The following is a 17957-nucleotide window of genomic DNA, read 5'->3' on the forward strand; positions in this document are numbered from 1 at the left end:
GTGTGTCTGTCTGTCTGTCTGTCTGTCTGTCTCTGTCTCTGTCTCTGGCTCTCTCTCGGAGACCCAGAGCTCACTGATTTGGCTAGATTGGCTGGCCAGTCAACTTTCCAGCCAATCCCAGGGACCTGCCAGTATCTACTGCTCCAGTGCTGGGTTGACAAGCACATGCTATCATGTCTGGATTTTTAGGTGGATGTTGAGGATCACACTCAGGTTCTCATGGTTGGTCGGCAGGCAGTCATTGAGTGAACTATCTCTGAAGCTCCTAGCCTGATATTATGAGGTCTCACCTGAGCAATGTCAGTCTACATCCAGAGTACAGGGGGCCGAGACTGGTTTTAATGAGCAACGCCCTGAGCTGTGGAGAAAGGGAAGAGGCATGAGAACTATGCTGAGGACTTAGGGGTCTCCTTCATGGTCGTGACATGGTTTTCTGAGTGCAGCTTCCATCTGTAGGTGGGCCTTTATACACTGGGGTGGGGATCTCACCAGTCTCTGCAGGGTTCTCTCAGTGGCACTGAACTTCCTGGAACCTGGGTGACCCATCTCTTCCACATATTCCAGATTAGTGACAGTGAAGTTGATGGTAAAAGTCACTGGAATAGGGCCTGCCACTGCAGGAGGAGGGAAGGGATGTGAGAAACACATTATCTGAACGTTATCTTATTTTCTGTCTCTGAACTTCAGTTGGGGCATCACCAATGTGCATCTTCCATCACTCAGAAAGGGTATCTCCAAAAGTGACCACTTTTCTCATAGAGAAGACTCAAACATCAGCTTCACCTAATGGTTATCAAAGATGAATAGGATTACTTTAGACTGGTAAGTATACTATCAACCAGAAAGGAAGCATATGTGACTCTCAGGAGAATGAAAGTCACATAAGCATTCTCCTTTTAAATTTTGTTTAAACAAAATGTGTTCTTGTATCTGTTCACTCATTGATTACCTGTGTGTGTTTAGATACATCTGTGATTGAGTATATGTCCACAATATATATCTGTGTTCTGTGTGTGTGTGTGTGTGTGTGTGTGTGTGTGTGTGTGTGCATGCACATGTTTTGGGGGAGTTGTGCTTGTGGGAATGCATACATGTGGATGACAGAGGACAGTCTAGATTGTTTTCCTTCAGGAACTGTCCATCTTTCTCTTTTTGAGGCAAGGTCTTTCACTGGCCAAGTACTCATCAAGTTAGGCTTGACTAGCTGTCCAGTAAATTCCAGTGATCCTGAAGGCTCTATCTCCCATGAGCTAGGATTATAAGTACATAACACCATGTCATGTCCTTCCTCCTTTCCTTCCCTCCTCTCTCCCCTTCTCTTCCTATTCTTTCTTCTTTCTCTCCTCTTTCCCTCTAAGACACCTGGGTTCTGGTGAATTGAATTCTGATCTTTAAATTTGCAAGGAAAGAATTTTAGAACTCAGTTATCACACCAGCCCTTATTATTATTTTTATTCTCAAGAAACATATATTGGTTATTTGTGTGAGAGGTCCTATTTATTGAGCTCACACACAATGGATTTGTTATTGTGGACCAAGTAGCTACTGTGATGTCCATTTCACAAATTGAAAATCTGAGGAAACGAGAACTGGAAAAAATGGCTTAGTGGGTTTTGCTGCTTGCTGCCAAACCTGGTGACTTAAATTATTTTCCCCAAAACCCACATGGTGGAAGGACAGAACAGACTCAAGTGGTCTTCTGACTTCCACTTTCCATAGTCACACACACACACACACACACACACACACACACACACAAAATCAAGCAACCAGTAAATGCAAATAAAAAATACTGAACCAAAGAGAAATTAAATAATTTTCCCAGATCACAGAATCCAACTTGAACACAGGACATATTATTGTAGTATTCACATATCAATTATTCATTTAACACACGCTATTGTGTTAAATGAATAACTGACATCTTTCAAATACTACATCTCAACTCTAATTTTCTTGTTGTTTAATAATATATTTTTATTTTATGCTCATTGGTGTTTTGCCTTCAAGTGTGCCTGTATCATAATGTGCATACATCCTGGAACTGTAGTTACAGACGGGTGTGAGCTGCCATGTGGGTGCTGGGAATTGACTTGGGTCCTCTGGAAGAGCAGCCAGTACTCTTAGCCACTGAGCCATCTGCCCAGCTCCTGAGCACTAGTTTTCAAAATAAATCCTATAATTCTTTCTGATAAGTTGTTAGATTGCCCATCTCAGTCTCCAGCTAGCTACATAGTAAAGAATGACAAACTTATTATTCTGCTTCCATCTTCCAAGTACTCTGATTACAGGCATCCGTCAGCATACCCAGTTTCAGTGATGCTGAGGGTTGCACCTGGGTTTCATGAATCTTAGGCCAACGCTTTATCAGTAGCCAAGCCTTTCAATTTTGAATCACAATAATTTAGCATAGCAGTATAATTTGGGGAAGCACTTACATCACCAGATGATATAACTCTCTGCATACTAGAATAAAATAGGAGAAGTTGCTAAGAAAGATTAAGTTCTAAAGGGTTTTCCTTGCTCTGTTTTGAGATATTTTTCATATTTTTTCAATTTAACTTTTAAAAATTCTGTGTTGGGGATGCTGTATGCACATCTGTATGAGCATGTGCATAGCAAGGTCAAAGGGCAACCTTTCGGAATTGGTTTTCTCCTTCTATCATGTAGGTCCCAGGGACTGAACTCAGATTTGCAGCCTTTACGCACTGAACTATTACAGGCCTGGTATTTTAATAGTTCTCATAATAAAAATATTACAGATGTGGTGGAAATAAATGAAGCGCAAAATCCTGAAAACATAGTAATTATATGTCATGGTTCATCAATTTTGGACAAATCAAATTTTCTCTAAAAGTCTGGTTAAAGAATCTGACTATAGTTTTTACACCTAGCAAAGGACCTGATACATGTTTGTATTATGGAATATATTCATGATGAAGAATAACCACTGATCTATTCAGTAACAGAAGTCCTGTAAGCAATTCTATGTGGATTGCTTAGTTAATAACCTAGGAATTTCATGTTTTGCTAAGAAGCTTGATAGGACACCAGTGACTAGATATCTAGTCTCAGCCAATAGCCCTGCTTGTATGTATTCTTCTAAGGGCTGCAGAAGGATTTAGAAGTCCATGGCCACCAATAAGCATCAGAAACAATTACCAGAGATTCTGAGTACCAGGGAATAGATAGGATTAAAGGGATTCTTGGTAGTCTGGAAAGAACCTGCAAGAGTCATTAAGAGGCAACCTTAAGATTCTCTGGAACTTGCCACGTCCTCCACTCCTTCTCCTGACTCTAAATATTTTAGAATCACTGGAAACATCTTCAGAGAGGAGCATTCCTACCTGTAGAGCTGGAAGAATTGGTAGTCATCACTGTAGAAGCAGTGGTCATCACAGAAGCTGTGGAGGTAAATTCACAGATGACTAGAGTAGAAACCCCATTAGCTTGGAGACATCAGGGAGAGAATGCAGATGTTGGGTTAATTTTGAGTTTAAGTCTCTGTCCTTCACAGGCTAGAGAAGAGATACACTTGTGCCATTTAGCAATTTACTCTGAATTGAAACATTCATTCCAAAAGGGAGAGAAGAGACGCATGAGATTTAAAAAAATAAACTTCACAAGTCTGGTTAAGCTATAGCTAGGAGATTCTTGAGAGCCCAAGATTGTAGAAGCAGTGAAAAACATTTAAGGGAGAAGACTCTGTCCATCTGAGCTGCCTAGAAGAGACTATCTGAGATGCCTACAAGTCAAGTAGAGAGTTTCAGTGTTCCAGATTTTGTGAGTCTCCAGCATGATAAGGTGGCTATTGACGATGAAGATGCCTTTGAGCCATCCCTGCTCTTGTGAGTAACCCTAATAAACTCACTTTTTAGCCAAGCTAGATGGTAGTGTAATTGCTATTTGGTGTGTATCCAGTTTCCTCCTCTGGGACGAGCAGATGTCTGTTTGTCACATGTCTCCAGGGAAAGTCTCCCACTATTTTGTGTAATGGAGATTGGGCCTTTGACTTCTTTCATTCCAAATATGTGGGACTCATAGGTGTGGTAGAGATTTATAAAACCTGAGAATACTCACTCTTTGTGGTCGTACTCAGAATTTGATGTGTGTAACCTGCAAAGAAATTGAAAGAAAGCATGAAAATGGAGGGCGATACTGATATGGAGGTAAGAGAGAGGAGAATATGGGCTCTTCACTAAAGCAGTGAAGGTAGCCACTGCTCACCAGCAACATAGAGACTGTTGTGGTCCAGAGTGTAAGGGCCCAGCCTGCTGACATCATAGGTCAGCCTGCTGAGCTCCGAATACACCGTCTTTCTGTCCAGTCCCAGGCCAGTGGGGTCAGGATGGTGAGCGCAGACAGCATCCACTCCTGTGCCTGCACCATTATTTTCAGATCTGGGAAGGACAGTGAGATGGCTTCCTTAAGATGGCATCCTAAAATGCTAGGATGGGCAGGGAGTAGCCTGTAGTGACATATTATTTATGGGTTATTAAAGACTGGCTGTGCCTAGGCCCTACCCTGTATGAAATGACAGTCACTGGAGGGCTTCACCCTTCCTGGGGATCAGAGTGGAGATTGGGTGGGGGACTGGGGGACCTCGTGGGGAGGGCTGGAGGAGGAGGGGAGGGAGAGGCAGCTGGGATTGAAAAACAAAACAACACTGACTGTGGATTCAGAAAAGAAAAGTCAGCTACAAGCTGTAGAAGTCTAGACAGTGGTGACACAACCTTTAATCCCAGGACTCAGGAGACAAAAGGCGGATGGATCTCTCTGAGTTCAAGGCCACCCAGGCTTATACAAGATCGAATCAGTCTAAAAGAGTAACAGAGCTCACACTTTTAATCCCAGGGCTCATGAGAGGTATTTAAGACAAGAACATATTCAGTTTGAGGCATTTGTTCTCCAGCCACACTGAGGAGAGGCAGCAGTTTGAGACTTAGTGAAGAGATTGTGTGTGGATCGGCCCTTTCAGCCTGAGCTAGAACTGGGAGCTGATGACTGGCTGCTTCGCTTTACTGATCTTCAGTTTGAACACCATTATAAGTCTCTGGGTCATTTATTTTTCATGTTACAGTAGCCACTGTAAATGAAAAGGTTGATAGAGGCCCAGAGTGATGGATCAATATATGGGGATTTTGCTACCAGTTCTGACAACGTGGGTTCCATCCCTGGGATCCACATGGTGGTGCCAATAAATTATCCTCTGGTTTCCACATGGATTCAATGGTACTGTTGTGCACACACACACACACATACACACACACGTACATATGCACAAGTGCATACACACACTAACACATGAATATCGAACAAATAAACATTTTTTAAAAAGAAAATTGGAAAAGATCAGAAGCCAGAGTTAGAGTCTGAGCATTTTGATTTCTATTAAACTGAGACAATGAGAAGTCATGGCGTCATGAATTTTTATCAACTACAAGACTCAGATGTTCACTCTCATGTTCTGGGATCTGAGAAGCTCGTATATCTAAGACAAATGAGATCTGGATTTAGGACTGACAGCAAGTGCAAAAGGCTCTTTTTTTTTGTCTTCAGAGTAATCAAAGGACAGAATTTGAATTTATTTCAAAGGCAGAAAATGGGATCAGGAATTTAGACAGGATAATCAGGAATAGTTAAAACTGTGATAACAGTCTATTATTGGGTGTGTAGGTTGCTGCAGGAAGGTGGTAGGATTGGAAGGCATCCCATGTCGGGACTTCCTCACTTCACCTGAACAGAAGCTATGCAGGACAAGAAGGAAACTCAGTACATTTTTAGGTCTGACACCCCACGTCCATAGCCTAACACCCACCTGAGTGACGTCAGCATGCAGCCAGAATACAGGGGACCAACACTGGATTTTTGGAACAAGGGCCTCAGCTGTGGAAGAAGGTTAGAGGAATGAGAAGGAAAGACAAGCAGATAGAGGTGGGGAAGAAGTGAGGCTGGCAAGGCATTGAGACATTTCATCCTTGGAGTCAGGCTGGGATGGGCCAGGTCTTCTTGCAGGACTCCATCTTTGGGGTCACAGGTAGACTCTTTCAGGGGCTGGTGTGACTGGTGGGCATGGCTTGCACCTGTGTGCAGTGCCAGGTGCAGTGAGCAGGACTCTCACCAGGCTTTGCAGGGCTCTCTCAGTGATATTGAATTTCGGGGATCCAGGGCGACTCATGTCCTCCTCAAATGCCAGGTTAGTGATGGTGAAGTTGATAGTAAAATGCACCAGGACAGGGCCTACTGCTGCAGAGGGGGTGGGATAAAGACACACACTAAGCGACTGCTTTTCTCTGAACTTGAGCTCGGGCCATCAGTTGCATGCATAATCTTGCACTGAAGAGATTCTTCATCCCTAGATTAGGTTTCCTTGGAAAGGAGACCTCACACCAGCTTTAACTAAGTTACAAAGTAATTCTGTGTGTGTGTATGTGTGTGTGTGTGTGTGTTTGTGTGTGTGTGTGTGTGTGTGTGTGTGACTTTACCATCAAGCAGAAAGAAAATATATGTGTCTCTCCAGTTGGCAAAATCTCTATAGGTTTCTTGCTTTCTTGGAGTTCCTTTTGAAAGCCAAATCTTTTCTGAAGTCTCCATACTTATCAGTTTAAGACAGTTCTTCAATGAAAATTGTGCCAGCATTTATTTATTTGTTTGTTTAGTGATGGTTATCTCCCTCCCTCCCCCTCTCTCCCTCTCTCTCTCTCTCTCTCTCTCTCTCTCTCTCCCTCCCTCCCTCCCTCCCTCCCTCCCTCCCTCCCTCCCTCCCTCCCTCCCTCTCTCTCTCTCTCTCTCTCTCTCTCTCTGGGTGTGTGGTGTGGGGAGCGTGCATGGCAAAGCATAGATGTGAAGATCAGACGAAAACTTTTAGGAACTGGTTCTCTCCTTTTACCAAGCAGGTCCCAGGAATAAAAATCAGTCCATTACATTCACCCCCTAAGTCATCTTAACCACCTGTTAATATGCAGAAGTTAGTATATCAGATGGTGTTTGAAGTTCTTTGCTTACATTAGACTGATTGCTTGCCTTGGACTAAGTATGGTAATACAATGCAAGTAGCATGGAAATGGAAGACAAATGTAAAAACTCCATCAAATTATGAAGGATTTGCTTCCAAGTTACACAAACTGTAAGTCACAGGACCAAATGGAGATATATTGCAGGCTTTATGTTTTCTAAGCACTCAGCCTATGTGAGGCTATGCTGTTACATTATATATGATTTTTTCTTAATGTGAATATATGCATTGTGACATTGCATGTTCATATACATGTGCATGTGTGTGAAGGCCAGAGGTGCAACTTTGGGTATCACCCTCAGGAACACCTAGTTCTCTTGCAATAGAGACCTCATTGGGCTGGAGCTCACCAGCTATCCAGTGAGGCCTAGGGATTTGCCTATTTCTTCCTCCATGTACTGAAATTTCAAGTGCTTACTACTGCATATGGCAATTTTACATGGGTTTGAAGAATCAAATTCAGGTTCTGGCCATAAGCCAATTGCTGTACTGAGATGCTCCTCTAACGCTGAGTTTGTGTTTGACACAGTGACAATTATACACTTAAGTTCTCACCTAGTAGCCCTGCTGATTTGGGTTCTTCAAAAGGCTAGAAAAAGATTAAAAACTACAGACCGATTAAGGGTTTCAAAAATGAGTTTTATAAAATGTCTTGGGGTATTGGGTCTGACATTTAAGGAATTCTCAAGGAACTGAGATGTGTCACCTACTCCATACCTCCTTCTGCCTGCTGCAATTATAGGAGCATCTTCAGAGAGAAAATTCCTACCTGTTGGACTGGAGACAGGAGTTGTCATCCTGCCAGAAATGGTGGTCACCGTAGAAGCTGAGGATTAAAAAAATACCATGTGTTTAGAAGGAAAATCCTTTTGTTTTCGGGAAAACAGAAGACAGTGCATGTGCCTGAGACTTAGATATAATGTGCAGATGTGCGCATGCCATTGGAGGCCACAGGACAACATCTGCTGTCATTCTTTGTATACATTATTTCATTTTAGTTTATGTGTTGCTACATCATGTCTATGCACCATGTGCATGCCTGGTGCTCAGAGCAGCCAGAAAGGACATCTGATTCTCTAGAACTGGGGTTATAGATGGTTGTAAGACATCCCTTGGGTATGTGGAATAGAAGCCAGGACCTCTGGGAGAACAGCTAACACTGTTAACTGCTGAGTCATCTTTCCAGCCCCTCAGGTATTGCTCCTCCTCATGTACTGTCTACTTTGTATCTTAAATCCAAGGTGTAAGGCCCTCACTGGGTGATGTCATTGGTCAGCTTGGTCAGTTCCCAGTATACCACTCATTGTCCAGGCCAGGTTGTAACACCTGTGAATCCCCAATTAGGCTGACTGACAAGTAAACCCCAAGGCTATTCCTACTTACTCTTCTTAGAGCTAGGATTACAGATGTACACCAATATGCCAGGCTTTTCACATGGGTGCTAGGGATCAAACTCCAGGCCCAATGCAAGCACTTTACTGTCCAAGCCTGCCTTAGGAGAGGAACATATTTCTATGCATCCACAGCTGTAGAGGGGCTGCAGGAATGACATGTAGGTAGTCCTTTTGTTTTTATTTCAGGGGGTCTGTGACTTACAGCAAAGGAGATTCTTACAGAGCCTCATAACACTCACTCGAGGATGTGGTGGGCAGGATCTGGTGTGTATAACCTGAAGAGATAATTTAAAAAGTGGGAATGGGGTAGGGTGAGGGAGTGGAGGCTGGGAGGGGAGGAGTTATGCTGTGCAATACAACACATATGGCCACTGCTCACCATTGATGTAAAGGCCGTTCTGGTCTAAGGTGAAAGGGCCCAGCTGGGTGATATCATTGGTCAGCTTGCTCAATTCCCAGTACACCTGCTCATTGTCCAGTTCAGATCCAGTCGGGTCTGGATGGTGAGTACAGATGGCATCTATCCCTGTGGCTGCTCCATCTTTCTCAGGTCTGACAAGGATGGATGAGAAGATTGATGATAAAGAGATTGCCTAGTAAGCACCTTGAGATGATGGGGGCAGAAGGGGAAGGAGCCAGGGGGAGATGAGATGACTAGTATAGAGGTGATACATTAAGCTAAGCGTTTCTGAGTGTAGTGACTTCCAGTAGCCTGTGAACCTGAGCAGACATGGAATGAAGATCTTCTATTGGATGTTAGTCACTAATCTGCATTGTCATGGTGTGGAGAATAGGGAGTTCATTTTTAAGGCAGATATGGATTTGGGAATTAAAGCAAAGGGAAAAGACATTGATGTCTGTGCTGGTTAGCTTTGGCTCTCAACCTGGATCACCTGGAAGAGAGTTTAAATGGGAGGTTATCTCCATTGGGTTGACCTGTGGCCATGTCCATGGGGGCTGGTATGAAACTAATTAATGTGAGAATACCAAGCCCATTGTGGTTAGCACCATATACTAGGCAGTGAATTCTGAACTGTATAAGAATAGATAAGTCCATCAGTTCTCCCTTTCTGACCCTGTATTCCAGCAGTTCAGTTCAGTGTTTATCTGTGGGTATCTGCCTCTGCTTTCATCAGTTGCTGGATGAAGGTTCTATTTCCCAGAACTGATGGGCAAAGGAGTTAAGACTGGGCTGGCTTAACCCACAGAAACAGCTGACCTGAATAAGGGGGAACTCTTGGACCCCAGATTGATGGCTGTTTGGAAAGCATGTGACTGACCCAGGCCCCCTGAATGTGGGTGTCAGTGAGGAGGCCTAGGTGATCTATGGGGCCTTGGGTAGTATTTATCCCTGGTGTACAAACAGACTTTGAGTGCCCATCCCACAATGAGGGATACTCTCTCAGCCTGGACTCTTGAGGGAGGACCTAGGCCCTGCCCTGGATGAAATGACAGACTCTGGAGATCCACCCTAGAGGGCTTCACCCTCCCTGGGGATCGGAGTATAGATTGGATAGGAGACTGGGGGGCCTGGTAGGGAGGGATGGGGAGGAGGGGAGGGAGAGAGAACTGGGATTGACATGTGAAACAAACTTGTGTCTAACTTAAATAAAAAAGGAAGAGAAAAAATAAAACATAGAAATCCTGAATAAAAAATAAACACACAGATATTAAATAAAAGAAAAAAAAAGAATGGAGAAGTCGAGCTGAATGTAGGCGAGAGAGTATCCCTGTTTTTATTTCTCTCTGTTCTTGATTGCGGTGTGACTGTCTCAATCATTGGCTGCTGTGACTTTCGTGAAATTAATTATGGACTACCACTTGAAAGTCTGAACTAAAACAAACCACTTCTCCTCTAAGTTACTTTTAGTTGAGGTGTTTTGTCACAGTGACCGAAATGAAATTAGAACAATATCTTAAGAGAAATTCTGGGGATAGAATTTAAAGCGCCTTCTGTTCCACCATGAGGAAATGAAGGTGGGAATTCAGAACAGATGAACAGGAAAAGGCCATCAACCTGCCGAAGATCTGCAGGCTGTGGGGTGACTCAAATGGATTAGGGGACACCTTGGATGTTGGATCCAGTGCTTCCTAAATTCCACATGGTCAATGTACAGACAGGAGAAAAGGAAGGAAGCCAACCACACTTTGCATTTGGGACACATTGAGGATCTCTGGCTTTTTTTTTTTTTTTTTTTTTTTTTTTTTTTGCTTAGGACTCACCTGAGTGAGATCAGTCTGCAGCCAGAATACAGGAGGCTGACGCTTGTTTTATTGAACAAAGTCCAGAGCTGTGGGGAAAAGGGAGAATGCTGTGAATACAAGAACTGAGGGAATTACAAACTACTTTTGAGATGTGTGGAACTAGCATCTGTGAGCAAAACTGGAATCTGTGGAACAAGGTTAAGAATGGTGTGGCCTTCTTACAGAGTGTGTTCTGGCTGATAGGTATGGCGTACATCTATAGGGAATTCTGCATATACTGGAAAGAGCTCTTACCAGTCTTTGTAGGATTCTCTCAGTGGCATTGAACTTCTGGGAACCAGGATGACGCATGCCCTCCTCATACTTGAGGTTAGTGATGGTGAAGTTGATGGTGAAAGGCACCAGAGAAGAGACTGGAACTACAGTGGGGGTGAAGAAAGATATACTGAGCTGATGCTTCTGCTGTGAACTTGGGTATCTTCCAGCAACAGAGTGTTCCTATTGGATCACAGCTTCCCAAGGAAAGGAGTGGATCTGCATCACCTGAACTGTATCAAGCATGAGTATGATTTATCTGTGGGGTTTAATACACCATAGTACAGAAACTAAGCACGTCAAACCATGTGTTGATAAAATTCTAACATCTTTATTTTCTGAGTTTTCATTTATATCAACTTGTTTTTCTGCAGCTCAACCCTTGTAGATTCTCCTTCCTTCCTTCCTTCCTTCCTTCCTTCCTTCCTTCCTTCCTTCCTTCTATCTCTACCTTGATCTCTTTCTTTCCTTTTGTAAAGAGAGAAGGTATAAAATCTGTGAGATGACTACAAAATCACAAGCTTGGTGATCTGGCTTTAATACCTAGTAGAAGTAAAGAGATAGTTCCCATAGGTTGTCCTCTGATCTCAACACTCATGCCATTGTTTATGTACAAGTGTGTCTGTGCACATATACAACATAACATGTAAAATTAATTTAAAAAACGTTTTTAAAGAGAGTATAGTAGGGAGACATCTCAGTCACCATAGTCAAGGAGGATGATCAGGGCTTGATTGCAGAACCCATGTACAAACAAGGCAGGTTTGGTGGTACATACTTGTAATTCTAGTGTTGGGGAGGTGGGGACAGATGGATTTTTGGGGCCCACTAGCCATCCAGCTTCTCCTATGTGGTGAGTTCCAGCTCAGTGACATGCCTTATCTCAATAAACAAACTGTGGAAGGCTCCTGAGGAATAGTACCTAAGGTTGACCTTCAGCATCCACATGCATGTGTACAAATGTAAAAGCCAACTGACTCCTGTGTGTACATGCATGTGCACACAGAAGAAAAATTATTTCAAATATATGCATTATAATGGGGTTATATGACATTTTACATATAAATTGGAGCCATTGATTTGGTAGGAGATGGTATTGGGAAGCCGATTTTATAGGTGTAAAATTTGAACCAAGGGAAAATTAAATATACAATCTCCAAATTGCATGGCCCAAGTCAAGCCCAAGATTTAAGGCTCCACTCTGTTCTCCTTAAACCCTATATCAAGGTCCATGGGCGAGTCCAGATGACAGTGATACCCTAGTTTTCCTAAGCTGAAGTACTATACAATTTTGCTAGAATCCAGACCAGACTGCTATTGAGGACACACCCACTAGCAGCAGCTTCTTTCTAATAGCGATTGTAATGGAAATGAAAAGCTCCTGACCAAAAGCCTGTCTGTGAATTCCTAATCCCCTAATAGACTCCTCAGGTCCCTGGATTCCGAGAGAATAACAGACTACATTCCCTTACTCCCAGGAAGTTCACAGATCTTAGGATGCCACTCTCAGGCACATTCAGAGCACTACCAATAGGGATACATTTCATATACTTTGTACACCTGGTGTACCATTCCTCACTTCCCCCACATCCTAAGAGTCACACATTCCTCCCTGGAAACATAAGGTCCCTCTCTTCCCTCCCACTAGGAATCAGAGACAACCTCAGTCCATCTAAGAATCAGGCACAGCCTGTGGTCCATCTAACAATATGGGACAACCTGCGTCCATCTAGGAATCAGGGACAGCCTGCTACATGACTGCACTTTCCTCCTCCAAGATCTATCAGAGAGGATCCTCACTGTGCTTCATGGACTTGACCTCTCCTCAGAGCCACCACCGTGCTGTCTGTCCATGGGACTAATTACTCTTCTAACATATCTCTTACCCCAAATCAAAATCTACTTCAAGCCCTAACACTTTCAGTGCTGTAAAACAAGAGAATAGAATAAGACCAAAATCGTGTCCGTTCTTCCTTCAACAGAGCCAGTACAAGGCTTGAGAAGGTTGGGTGTGGGATGCTGTACCTCAGCTGAAGTAGAGTCAGTCCATGCTAGATGACATGGTGCTGTCAGGCCCATGCACAGCGTATGTTGTTCTCATTATTTCTCAGTTGAAAACTAAGGGGCTGTGGAGATGTCTCAGTCAGTCCAGTGCTTGTCCCACAAACACCAGGGCCTCATTTCAGACCCTCACAACTTATGCAAACAGCTGGGTGCAGTGCTACACTACACACCTGTGATCCCAGCCCTGGGAAGGCAGAGACAGGAGGATCTTGGGACTTTGTTGGCCAGATGATAGCCAGGCCAAATTGGAGAGCTATAGGCTAATTGGAGACACTATCTCAAAAAATAAGATGAGGGACAAATGGGGATGACAACCATCTTTGGCATCCACATACATGTGCACGCACACACAATCATCTACACACACACACACACACACACACACACACACACACACACACACACACCTAAAATCATGGGGATCCAGACTGATCTAGTTTTCTCAATGGCCCTAAAGAAAGGACAAAAGAAACTTAAGTTCTGTCCTTGTCTATGGATGAACTTGGCAAAGCCAGTCTGATGCTGGAGTCAGTGCCTTCGAAGAGCTGAGGTTGTAGTTTCTGAGGACCTGACACTTTCTTTTTCTGGGCTGTAGTTATCAGTCCTAAGGCAAATGCATTTGAGGCACCTGGTGCTCTCTTGCCAACATTATCTGTCATAGCTTTCTGCTGAGCTGGGCCATCCCCCCCCCCCCTTCAAAACAGTGTATATCATGCTGTACTGCTTAATAAACGTGCTTGGCATAGTAACCAGCTTACACAGAACCTCTTGGCCCCAGCTATTCCTGTTGTCTTCTTTTTTCTCCTCTTCTTCATTTCTCATTCCTGGTTCTCTAATTCAACATTTCACTGTTCAGGACCCTTATCCCTATTGATTCAGACTGTTAGAGAACTAAGGAGAGAGAAACTCCTTCATGTACCCTCAGGTTCTACGCTAGGGTCATCTATTTTGATTGAGCACTTACCTGCATAGTCCGACATTTCTCCTCATCTGCCCTACTGTCTTTTCACCATAGTCTACTATTTTGTTTGTCACACCATCAGGACATTTAATACAATAAGTTTTTAATAGCTACTTGTGGAGCAGACAAATGAATGAAGGTTCAGGGCTTTCCTAATGTCCCACTGTCTCAGGAAATAAGAGGTTTTAGTAGGTATCACACTTTTTTATATTTCCCCAGTACTAAGATTACAAGTACATACTACCAGCTTTTATGTGGCTGGTGAGAACTGAATTCAGGTCCTTGTGCTTGTATAACAAGCACTTTGAACTGAGCTATTTCACCAGATCTGTAGAAAGGTACCAAAAGAGAAAGGTCAGACATACAAAGCCCAAGACAGGAGTTGTACTCATTGCTGGGACACTAATAGAAACCAAAGCAATTAGGTGAAAATTATAATGAATCAAAGAGAGAATGCTTTCCTAGGCAAGGGCTGCTCATCATTAGATATTAAAATCACTTTTACTATCTGAATCTGTTCTGGGAGTATCTTTTCTGAGTCAGGGACTAAAGATGCAGATGAGAGAAACTTAGGCTGTTTTGGCTCCTTCCTTTTCTATGGATGTGGGGTAGGGGGTAGAAAAAAGGGTGACATGATACTTGGGTCCAAATTACTCACTGCTAGTTGTTGAGGTCAGGAACCAATTATTATAACCTGTATAAAGGAAAAGAACAAAAATTAATATTCAAGGGATGGGAGTGAAAAAGATTTACAGGGGCCTGGAACCGATGGGATAGCATCTAAGGCCTTTTACATGCTAGAGAATTGTTCTTCCACTTACCTAGATCCATGGATCTTCTATACTTGATCAAGACAGAGTCTCACATTATAGCCCAGAGAGAACTCAAACTCATGATCTTTCCACTTATGGTCTATTAGGTGACCGAGACACAGGTATGTATTGTTATACTCAAGTAGCTGGGATACAGGTATGTGTTGCCTGGCCTAACCTGGATTTATTTTTAAGTCATTTTGTCCAATGCTCTCAAATGTCAGATCCCAAGGACTGGAGGGAAAATCAGAGGCCAATAGTAGAGCACTCTCCTAGCAACCCCAATGCACACACGAACACAGACACTGTAGACAAACCCCAGAAAACACAATTAGACCATAAAGAAGAAATTCTGTGTCAGGTTGGCTTCAGTTCACCTCAGTACCATATATACCCCTTGCTACTTCTATATCTAGTCTCTTATATTTCCAGAAAAGCTATTACCTCACTTTCCCCTTCCCCTCTTCTTTCTCTCCTCCCTCTCATCTTCTTTCTCTCCTCCATCTCCTTTCCTCTCCTCTTCTCTCCCTGCTGCTGTCAACCCCCCCCACCCTGTGTGTGTGTTGACTCTAGAGCATGGAATGTACAGGGAGCTCCCTGCGGAAGGTTCTCTGCTGCTGCTCACCTACTCACCATTAACATAAAGGCTGTTTCTGTCCAGAGTTAAGAAGTCCAACTGTGTGATGCCATGGGTCTCACGACTCAGCTCCCAGTACAGCTGCTTGGGATCCAGCCCCACCCCCATGGGCTCAGATCGAAGGATACAGATCATGTTCACTCCAGTGGCTGATCGGTCCTTCTCAGGCCTGGGTGCAGGGAGATATAGTGAGGAGAATAAATTCAAAATGAATGATAGGATGACTTGTAAGATTATTTCTGAGGGCTGGATATGTGGCTCAATAAGTTAATAATGCCTTCTGCTCTTACAGAGGACCTGGATTTGTTTTCCAGCATATCTGTTGGGTAGCTCACAATCCCAATGCCTGCAGCTGCAGGGTATATGACATCTGAAAATTTTCTACACCCCGATAAATCTCTCTACCAACACAGAAACCCAAATTAGACAAAATCAAACCAAATTAGAAAAAGCCCACATTTAAGGGACACAATGCTCCTGGATGGCTTTCCAGCACCCTGCCTCCCAGAAGAGATAGAACAGTGAGACCGGAAACCCACATGCTTGTTTTCTGTGGGACAGTTTAAATACCCTGTGGGGTGGTCTTGAGCATCTCTGGGGGAGGGGTCATCATTTGTTGGGCTTTTTGAAATGCAGCAGCGTTTGTAGAAAGATAGCAGATGGGACTTGTTGTAGAATTTCTACCCCAACATTCTTTGGGTATATGGATGCAGGGAGCTGGGATGAAGCTTCCCACCACAACAACATCTTCTACACTCCAGGAGCCACTGCATTGATATGTGCATGCTCACACACAGACATACACTTACATATGAATAAAACTAAAATTCTTTTCTAAAAACAAAAGAATAATAATGTCAGAAAATAGCAAAGTGCTAGGCAGAAAGTTCTGTCTGTAAACTCCTTGCCTTGCAGGTATTAGCACCTGACCTCAGTCCAAGAATCCATGTTAAAAAGCTGAGGGTGGTGGTATGCAAATGTAAACCTTATGCTAGAGATGTGAAATAGATATGTCTCTAGGGCTGACTGCCCAGTCAACCTAGTCATATTGGAAAGCTCCAAGACAATGAGAAATCTCAAAAACAAAATGAAGCAAAACAAACAAAAACAACAACCAACCAAACAAGGAAAGCAAGATAGTGAGACCTGAGGGGCAATAACTGAGGTTGACCTCTGATTTCCACATGCATAAACACATAGACACATATACAACCATCCAAGCATGAACACACACGTACAAACACACCAGAGATAAAGTTAGCATTCTTACAAGGTAAAAGAAATCTAGAATATATAAATAATAATTGGACAAGGAAGGAAAACTGGTGCTAGAGCTGGCAGGATGCTTATTCATCATGTACATTCAAGTTGAGTATCTCTTATCTAAAGTCCTTAGGAATGCAATTTTTTCAGATATTACAGCTTTTCAGAGTTTGGAATACAAATAAATCTTTAAAAAGAGAGGTGAGCATGCCACAAACACTATTCAGTTTGGATTTATGCATTTTCTCGAATGTAGAGTAATTTTGAACATTGCTTAGAATTTATTCCTAGGGGTATATTCTACATCTTGATTAAGACCAGAAAGAAATTCAGAGGTTGGGAACTGGTGAGAAGATTCTTTGTACTCAGTGCTGCTTTGATGAACACATGGGGAACAGGGAGAGTCAGGGATGTGGGAAGCATAGCAAGCACACATTTTTAGACATCTTACTTGAGCAAGGTCAGTTGGCACCCAGAGTACAATGAACCAATGGTGGTATTCTTGAACACAGCAGCAAGCTGAAAGATAAGGAGAAAGAAGAGTAAGGAACTTCGGGGATGATTAAGAAGGAGAAGTGTGTGGTCATTATATAAGGGCTCTTACCAGGCGCTGCAGGACTGCCTCTGTTTTATTGAACTTCAGGGATCCTGGATGTTTCATAACTGGTGTGAATTGTAGATTTGTGATGGTGAAGTTGAGGGTAAAGGGAACCAGGGAATGAGTCATTGCTACAAAGAAGAAAATCAGAGAAGAGAATCTGTCTTCAGCTTGCATGAGATTCTTGTCACCCTTCCTACAGCCTGCACCAGTCCTCCCAAAGAGAGATTGTTATCCTCTCTATCAGAGAACTCCACTCAATAGGTCCCTAAGCCAATGCAGATAGGAATGTATACACTTCGTGTGTGTGTGTGTGTGTGTGTGTGTTAAGAGAAAGAAGAAGAGTCCTACAACCTTTACCAGCTGCTCAGTTGGTTCCTGAAACATAGCAGATATGCACCATAAGTTAATTTGCATGTGACAGCTCTTTGTTGTATCTGTGTTCATATATATGGGAATGTATGTGCATGTGTATACATATATACATATATATGTACATATATATGGCATGTGTGTGTGTGTGTGTATGTCTGGTGGGGGCAGGATATCCTTGGTTTTCATTTCTTGAACACTGTTTGTCCCCTTTTATTATTTTTTTGAAATATGTTCTCTTTAGATTAAATCTCATCAAAGCAACTGGCCTAGCTAGTCAGATAGCCTGAGGAACCTACCTATTTTATCTCTGGAGCATTG

General features: G+C 43.0%; 1 protein-coding gene across 1 annotated transcript in view; it reads right to left on the reverse strand.

Annotated features, from left to right (window-relative positions):
- LOC101822725 (mucin-16) overlaps window positions 1-17957 on the reverse strand; it is a 170949-nt gene that overhangs the window by 105964 nt on the left and 47028 nt on the right. The window contains exons 16-32 of the mRNA XM_040735245.1: window positions 17271-17395; window positions 17118-17185; window positions 15400-15572; window positions 14613-14648; window positions 10909-11033; window positions 10633-10700; window positions 8789-8961; window positions 8630-8684; window positions 8399-8409; window positions 7785-7841; window positions 6122-6246; window positions 5819-5886; window positions 4228-4400; window positions 4081-4116; window positions 3348-3404; window positions 490-614; window positions 291-358 (exon numbers count right to left, since the gene is read on the reverse strand). Of these exons, the coding sequence (XP_040591179.1) occupies window positions 291-358; window positions 490-614; window positions 3348-3404; window positions 4081-4116; window positions 4228-4400; window positions 5819-5886; window positions 6122-6246; window positions 7785-7841; window positions 8399-8409; window positions 8630-8684; window positions 8789-8961; window positions 10633-10700; window positions 10909-11033; window positions 14613-14648; window positions 15400-15572; window positions 17118-17185; window positions 17271-17395 (1543 nt within the window). The remainder of the gene's footprint in view (window positions 1-290; window positions 359-489; window positions 615-3347; window positions 3405-4080; window positions 4117-4227; window positions 4401-5818; window positions 5887-6121; window positions 6247-7784; window positions 7842-8398; window positions 8410-8629; window positions 8685-8788; window positions 8962-10632; window positions 10701-10908; window positions 11034-14612; window positions 14649-15399; window positions 15573-17117; window positions 17186-17270; window positions 17396-17957) is intronic.

Source organism: Mesocricetus auratus, unplaced genomic scaffold (assembly GCF_017639785.1).
Source record: "Mesocricetus auratus isolate SY011 unplaced genomic scaffold, BCM_Maur_2.0 Super-Scaffold_100044, whole genome shotgun sequence".
Classification (NCBI taxonomy): Eukaryota; Metazoa; Chordata; class Mammalia; order Rodentia; family Cricetidae; genus Mesocricetus; species Mesocricetus auratus.